At 33.8% G+C, this 8922-nt stretch overlaps 1 protein-coding gene and 1 long non-coding RNA gene across 8 annotated transcripts in view; one reads left to right on the top strand and one right to left on the bottom strand.

Moving 5' to 3' along the window:
• The window catches only part of LOC136271267 (uncharacterized), a 144404-nt gene that overhangs the window by 105887 nt on the left and 29595 nt on the right, over positions 1–8922 (top strand). The window lies entirely within an intron of this gene.
• Positions 1–8922, bottom strand: part of LOC105321945 (uncharacterized) — a 64955-nt gene that overhangs the window by 35999 nt on the left and 20034 nt on the right. For 4 of the 5 annotated variants that reach the window (XM_066070992.1, XM_066070993.1, XM_066070991.1 and 1 more), the window contains one exon: positions 4672–4791. The exons of the other annotated variant lie outside the window; for it this stretch is intronic. In XM_066070992.1, the coding sequence (XP_065927064.1) occupies positions 4672–4791 (120 nt within the window). The remainder of the gene's footprint in view (positions 1–4671; positions 4792–8922) is intronic. 5 annotated transcript variants of the gene reach the window in all.

Genomic DNA, 8922 nt, shown 5'->3' with positions numbered 1-8922 from the left:
AATCCGTCAAAATTTGTAGGCATGAGAGCGCTAACAAGGTGAATTTGGGATAAAACGGAGTCATTATTGTAGTAAAAGTCCAATAATTCCAACAAAAAGTATCGACCAATGCTGATTTTCGAACTTGACCAAAGTATTAGTGGTATAAACATTTGGTATAAATTTATTGAAAATCCGTCACAATTTGTAGGCATGAGAGCGCTTACAAGGTCAATTTTTGGATAAAACAGAGTCATTATTGTGGTAAAAGTCCCATAACTCCAACAAAAAGTATCGACCAATGCTGATTTTCAAACTTGACCGAAGTATTAGTTATATAAACATTTGGTATAAATTTAATGAAAATCTGTCAAAATTTGTAGGCATGAGAGCGCTTACAAGGTCAAAGTTTGGATAAAACTGAGTCATTATTGTGGTCAAAGTCCCATAACTCCAACAAAAAGTATCGACCAATGCTGATTTTCGAACTTGACCAAGGTAATAGTGGTATAAACATTTGGTATGAATTAATGAAAATCCGTCAAAATTTGTAGGCATGAGAGCGCTTACAAAAAAGTGTGACGGACGGACACACAGACGGACGCCCGGCATTTCTATGTCCCCGCTCCGCGTTGCAGCGGGGGACAAAAATTTATAAATACAGCACAGGGAAATTCACTATATAAAAGCTCCATCTCGGCCGGGGCCTGGGTTGGAACTAAATTACGACCTATAGAACCATGCATATACATTCCTAGCAATTAATGAGCGGCTACAGCGTTAACCACTAGGCCAAATGCCAAACAAGAGATGTTTGTAAAACACTTATGCCCCCCTTCCTTGGAAACAATTGTGAAGAAAATGAACGGACACTGCAAATAATTGGAATTTTTCTATGTCCAAGGGGCATAGCTCTGTCAAAAATGCTTGATTGTACCCAAAATTAAACTTGACCTAGATATTATTATGATAAACCTGTATACCAAATTTCATTTGAATATGTCCATCCTGTGCGAAGAAAGTGAATGGAAACTGCAAATAATTGGAGTTTTTCTACGACTAAGAGGCATATCTCTGTTGAAAATTCCTTGATCATACCCAAAATGGAATTTGATCTAGATATTATTATGATAAACCAGTATACCAAATTTCAATTCAATACATGCTTCCTATGTGAAGATTATTAACGGAAACTGCAAATAATTGGAAATCTTTACTTAGTCCAAGGGGCATAGCTCTGTCGAAAATTGCTCGATCGCATCCAAAATCAAACTTGACCTAGATATTATTATGAATCAATAAACCTTTTTACCATATTTCATTTCAATATGTGCATCCTCTTTCAAGTAAAAGAACGGAAACTGCAAATAATTGGAATTTTTCTACGTCCAAGGGACATAGTTCTGTCGATAAATTGCTCCATCGCACCCAAAATCAAACTTGACCTAGATATTATTATGAATCAATAAACCTATTTACCATATTTCATTTCAATATGTGCATCCTCTTTCAAGAAAAAGAACGGAAACTGCAAATAATTGGAATTTTTCTACGTCCAAGGGACATAGCTCAGTCGAAAAATTGCTCGATCGCACCCAAAAACAAACTTGACCTAGATATAATCCTTTTTACCAAATTTCATTTCAATACGTGCATCCTATGTAAAGAAAATGAACAGAAACTGTAAATAATTGGATTTTGTCTATGTCCAAGGGACATAACTCAGTCAAAAAATTGCTCGATCGTACCTGAAATTGAACTTGACCTGGATATTATTATGATAAAGCTGTATTCTTAATTTCATTTCAATACGTGCAACCTATGTAAAGAAAATGAACGGAAACTGTTGATGGACCGACTGACAGACCAAACGACCGACAGACAGCAGCAAAACAATATGCCCAGATTCCTTTCTTCGAAGGGGGGCATACAAATATAATTCTTATCATTTTAAAAACAATTATGAATAATAATCTCATTGGAACTCTTTATAACGAGGAGATACAAAAAAGATGCTCAAGGAACGTGTCATCTGACCTTAAAATGATGTGGTTTATGAACGAGGTTTAGGTAGTCAGCAAACAAAGTTTAGGGTGAATGATAATCAGAGCAAACAATAATTAGAGCAAACAGACTCTGGGCAAACGGACCCAGGCGAACAGGTAGATAGGACAAATGAACCCAATACCTCAAAAATGAATCATGCTTGAATGAACCTGTTATATAAATAATATATATATTTCACTAAATTGTTTTCGTCATCATCAAAGTGATCGTTTGATACTCATAAAATGGGTTGGGCGAAAAAAATGTTGATACTATAAAAAGAGAGGCATTAGAAATGATATGCAACTTTTATTGACTTTCTAGAAATGAAACGCAAGCTGCAAACCTTTTTCAAACAAGATGTATGTGAGCCAATGCTCACTATAGGGATTACCTCCACCCTGATGTGAATATACAAAATGTGCAAAGTCATCATTCAACAGTAAGTTGTCATCCAATTAGTATAAAAATAGATTCCATTATACTGAATGTCTAAACAAAGAGTGTTTTAAAATTCCAAGCATCTGCAATTAATAGTTGCTGAGAAATCTTTGATGAAAATTTGTTTGAATATTTAGCTAAAAAAAAAAGTTGTAATTTAACATGTCACGCAGTTGACGTATCATTGGTACCCAAATAGATCCTATCATATGGCATGCCCTAACTAAGAGTGTGTAAAAATTTCAAGCATCTGCGATGAATAGCTGTTGAGAAAAATGCGAGAGAAATGTTTGTTACGGTCAGACATAAACACAAGGGTAAAACAGTATACCCCTTTCTCATTCAGAGAGGGGTATAAAAACTAACTAGAAAACTGACCAGTCAGGAAGGGCCCCGCTATGACAATTAATATAGAGAAGTAAAAAAAACTTTGATTGTGAAAAAGGATCTCTAAATATATATCTTGATTTTAGAATTCAATAAAATTATCATAAAACATTGTGTACGGTATTTTAACCAAAACAAAATATGAATATTATATTTTAAATCCATAATTCAAAGAATGTACACAATACTACACATCATTCAAAATTGACCTTAACTTCAAAACAAAGTTCATTTGCAGACACAGGCAGTGCAGTAATTAATCTCAATGTGACAGATAAAGATAAAGCTTAGGATTTTCTTCCTGTGGAAGGTTAATTAATCCCAAAGGACAAATATTGCACAGCCTTCCATGTATACAATGGTAACATTCTCAGCAGTTATCTCTCTTTGCCCATTCATTCTCAGCAGTTATCTCTCTTTGCCCATTCATTCTTATGCATAGTTAGGAATCTACCCCACCACCCCAGCTCCAAACCAGAAGACATAGAGAACCAAACTTAGCATCAAAATATGCATTTCTGCCTACTGAACTACCATACCAAATTTGAACTTGATTGGGCAACCATAAAATAAGTTATTAGAAAAAACTGGAAATTTGTGGACGGAAGAGTGACAGACGGATGGACAGAAGGACGGACGGAGTGATTACTATAGGGCACCCGCAAATCCTTGCGGGGCCCTAATTATATAAGTTAGTCAGCTAAAGGGATATTATTTCCATTAAAAAATCTGTAAATCTAATACCCTCTAAACCCTTTTAAATTTTGCCAAGTAAAGTGGATCAAGTGTTATAAAATAAAAATATGTGGTCAATCCACTCATGTTGTCATCTCTGAAGGGGTACTACAGCTAGTGCATATAAATTTCTTATTTTCTCCTTACATGTATGATCCATAGGCCACATTGCTTATCTCAGCAGCAATATTAATCTATGACCCAAACATTTACTGTGGTATTATTATTAGTGTTTATGCTGATCAACAATTATCTTATCTCATACATATGTATTTTAGTAATAAGTTTTTTTTAAGGAGCTTTAATATAACCTGAGTGAGTTACAGACAGATGGACAGAAGATGAGGAAGGAAGACAGTTTTGTTGATATCTCAGTGTCCTGTCAATATGCATTAAGGTACATGCATTATAAAAGATCAAAGGCCTGAAGGCCTGAGCGGCGCATCGCATTGAAGGTAGCTAAAAACATCACTACAAGTTGTTAAATATCGCCATTCTACATGGGGAAGGTGGCGCGCTTTTCCTCATTCAGTTGGACATTGTCTTATTTGTTTTATCAAGTGATAAAATACGAAATCTGTTCCTAGCTATAGGAAGACAGCCACTTACTCTCATTTTAATATAAATATTTTATATACGAAATTATTACATTTTTTTACCTCCGATATTCGACAAATTAAAGTCACCGCTTTTAAATTGAAGTACGAACTGTTGTTATGCAAATTATCTCATCGGTTGACTGGTTCTTTGTCCCTTTCGTACGCAAATCGCATTGCAGGCATTGCCAGTCTATCTCATCTGCCTATTAATCTTTGTTTTGTTCTTTTATTGATGTTGATGTTTTTTCAATGTGTAAAGGATATATCTGTTGTAATGATTTGTTGATATTTTTAAAACGAATACTGAATATATGTTCCTGGTTGAAATTACGTAACAATCAGAACGGCACTACCAGGTATATATTTATTGGCGCATTGATACTTGAGTTCTATATGCCGCTTGTATATAAGCCGAGAGAAGTGAGCTGACAGCAATGAGGCTACATCGCTGATAGTGATGCACCTCAAAAACAATCTAACATACATTTGTAAGCTTCAGTTGATTTGTAAGGTATATGACATGGCTTTGATGAGAACTTCAAACAGTTTGTGTTGCGGTTGGGTTGAATCAAGTTTCCAGTGCTGCTGTATTCCGTGCAATGACCTGAAATAAAAGAATAATTAAGCAAACTCTGATTTTCTCAAGATTATAAAACACATGTAATACAATAATTATAACAGCTAGGCCATCATTGTTTTTTCAAATGAACAACTTGTTTCCAATTACATTAAGTTATTTCATATTCTTAGCTAATATAAGTCCTAACAAAAAAATAGGTTTGTTTTCGCTTTCCAGACCGACCCTAACTTAAACCCGCCGACCCAAAAAAAATATCGGAGTTTTTTCATAAATTTTTGTTTTTATCCGGTTTTTTGTTAAAATTTCAGTTTTTTTTTCTATTTAAAAATTTTTGTGTCCTCTAAATTTAAGTCCTAAAAACGCTCATAGAACTTATTTAGATGTCATCAGTGTTGTGTAGATGTTTGTTATTTACAAATGGCAGCACGTCTTGCCAGTTGAGCTCGAGAAATGTTCCCACCAGCCAGGGAAAAAGTTCTTCAGATCATTTTTCTCTGGGCTTTTTTTTAATCTTACCCAGTTTAATAGATAAATGGTTTAATATGCGCAATTGAACAGATGGAGACCCTACCGACTCTAATTTTTTTCAGCCTGAAAGCGGAAACAAACCTATTTTTTGGTTAGGCCTAATATACAGTAATTACATGTGTATATCTTTAAAATTCAATTTCAACACATTTCAAAAAAGTACATGTACTGGTAATTAAATGTGCAGTTTTCTTCAATTTCTATACCATATATAATTATGATGTAGCATGTTCTATGCAAATTACATTATTTAACCCATGTTAATTTTATCTGATACATTATTGGCTGTATAATTAGCATCTGATCACTATTACATGTACCATGATTACAATATTGAAATAGCATATATATTTGTACACCTTTAAGCTATTATTCAGAGCTAAAAAAATTAATTTTAAGGAGGAATTATATTTTATAGTTGGATATTCCTACTGGTTTTAAGATTTATGATATCAAATTTATGTTTCACATCAGAAAAAATCTAATCAGTTTTGTTTTTCCGAGGACTTAATCAAGTGAGAAATTAAATTAAATTTCAAAGAGACAATGATCTACTCAAATACATGTATAACAAGATATCTCACCTGCAGAGCCACAATACATGTCATAAAAGATCAAAAAGGTTATAAACCATCTTTAGAGTTTTAAATACAGAATATTTTAAGTAAGACTAATCTCAGTGAGATTCTTCAATTGGCAATGTTGCATATTACCGAATATAAATCCCATCAGTAAATAGATCAAAACTTCTAAGTGTTTGCCCTGATAAATAGAATGATTTGAAAATTACAAAATACAATAATGTGAAATGTTCAACATTTCTTCATTCTTGATATGTCTTTTTAATCAATAGCACAGATTAATCAACAATGATTGAAATCAATTACATGTACCTGAAATGGAGTACCCATATGCAATATTTTGCCAAAAAATGACAAAGCTCAAAATCTGGTATATTTTTTCATAAATTATCAGAAATCAAAATCTAAGCAATACCCTTACCAAAGTAAATTTATTGCTGCAACAATGCGGCAACACATTTTTGTTACCAGAAACCATATTTTGAGACTAGTGAAATGTTGCCGCTAGCTGCAACAACTTCTGGTAACATTTTGGCAATACTGCTGGAGTGTTAATGCCGCTAGCGGCAATAACTTCTGGCAACATTCTGGCAATTCTATTAGAGTTGTTTCTGTAAAAAATTATATTAACATGCACCTAGAATATTGCCACTAGCTGCAACGACTTCTGGTAATATTCTGGCTATACTCAGTATCATACTGCCAGAAATAATTTTCTGGAAACATCTACATGTATTTGATCATTTAGAATCATGAACTAATTAATTTATACATAATATGTAACTCTGGCAATACTGCTAGGCATCATATTTGATTTCTGCATTAATTATAACAAGCTGCATTCCAGCTCGAAATAATTTGTGTCAAATCTTCTCTGATCAGAATGCAAAACATGCATGCATTTAAATTAAACCAATGGCATGTACTTAATTGAAAAAAAAATAAATGCATAAGTAATACAATAAAAATTGCATTTTAATTTTTCTAACAATAATAAACATTTTCATTGAAGGAGAAGCCGAGCAGTGGAGGGGGGTTAACAAATTGTCAATTATTTAGATATGATTTAAATTATAACACCTCAAAATTTGCCAGAAGTTTACCACAAACTTTTCTTTTTTCTCTGATTGATTATGCTTACTGAGCTTGCAAAAGCCTTACCAGAATTTAGACTTATAGAATTTTACACATTCAGCACAAGTCTAAAACTGTCAATTAAAATTGCATGAATTGCTTTTGTATATTTTTCCCAAAAAAATAATAATAAGTCAAAAAAATTAAATCTAATACATATTTTATGATTAAAGTTTTATTCCAAGAAAGTCTCAATTAAAAAATCCAATGATATTCCCTTCAATCACATATAACTGTTTTGCATGGTTACGAAGACTGTTTGAATCAACCCGGCCCCCCCCCCCCCCCCCAACTCATGTTTTACGTGAATACCAACCTGTCTGTTCTTTTGTAACGGTATATTCTTTTTTATTAAGTTAAAATATCAGTCTACTTAGATTTGAGTATCTAAACTGCTCGATGCATGTTGAATTAAGAATTTTCGTATGCTGTTTGTTTCCACTTTTACTTTTGTTTCAATGTTAAGTTACGCGCGCGCTGATTGGTCGATCAAAACGCTAGCCGCCAATTTTCACACTCGATGCTGCCATGTTGTCTGCCATCGAGCTTCCTGCCATCACTGGAGATGGTAAAATGAATGAAATACGGGAATTATCTGTAAACAAGGTCAAAAAATATACTGTCAATGGAGTGTTTATCTGTGAAAAAATCAACAGCTGAACTGAGGACGAATCTGAGTGAATGAATCGAGTGTCGACACCCCCTGCACCATCTGCATGAGCACGTTTTTGAAAAAAGTAAGTTTAGCAATAAAAATATATTCATTGAATGGCAGTTTAAACAATAAACCGAAAGACTGCAATCTACCTTTATACCAATGGGTTTAACACTGTTTAAGACCCATGCGCGGATCCAGAAATTTTTTCCAGGGGGGGGGGGGTCCAACGGTTATTTGAGTTTGCCAGGGAAACCGAGTATCGGATCAAGCAAAACGCCCGTTATTTCTTTTTTTAATGTTTACGTGTATGAACAAATAATCTAAAAAGCTTTATTTTAACAATTTCAAATTTAGAAAATAATAATTCGAAAATGTATAACCAAACAGGTAATTGCATTTTATAAAATTTACATTTATATGACATAAACAAAAAAAGGATTCGTGTTTTTCTCTCAGTTAGTAGAACAATTTAATTGTAGCTTTAATAATGGTAAGTTGTTTTCTTAGAAACTGCTTAAAATATGAAAACAATTGCCATTGTGCTTATATGAAATCCATTTTAATATCTTCCCAATAGGTCTGCCCTGAGTTACACAGACCTGAAGAAAACCATGAAAAAAGCTGTCACCTTACTGATTAAATGAATGGTGCAACTGGCAACCAAAAAAGAATGATGACGTTATTTGTTTAAGATTATGGAGAGGAACATATACACAACAGTGCTGAATTCCAATGTGGATATTGTTGTGATATTCTGATAGCTGTTTTTGTGATTGGGTATGTGTGAAATCAGAATGCCCACGAGGCTGTCAAACAAGAGGCCTAGGGGCCACATCGCTCACCTGAGCAACAATTGCCTTAATTCTGACCAAATTAGCATTACAGTATCAAAATATCTTGACAACTGAGTACAGTAGATCTTGCTAAAAAAAATTGAAAATCTGCCAATTTTTATCCACCTCTTATTTTTTGGTAAATACCAAGCCCCTTTTGTTGTTGTACCTGTAAGAAGATTTTTCTCTATTCCTATAACCCCCCCCCCCCCATTCCGTGGCCCCACTATTCTCTAGGGAATCATGATGAATGGCCCCACTATTCTCTAGGGAATCATGGTTTCATCAAACTTCAATCTACCTTTAATCTCATAACCTGTACTTTCACACTAAGTACTGAGTTTTGGACCGAAAACTTTCCCAGAATATTTTTAAAGATTTTCTCTATATATTCCTAATGTAAAAATTCAAACCGCCATCA

This window comes from Magallana gigas, chromosome 9, assembly GCF_963853765.1.
Source record: "Magallana gigas chromosome 9, xbMagGiga1.1, whole genome shotgun sequence".
Lineage (NCBI taxonomy): Eukaryota > Metazoa > Mollusca > Bivalvia > Ostreida > Ostreidae > Magallana > Magallana gigas.
This window is presented reverse-complemented; position numbering and strand designations above follow the sequence as displayed.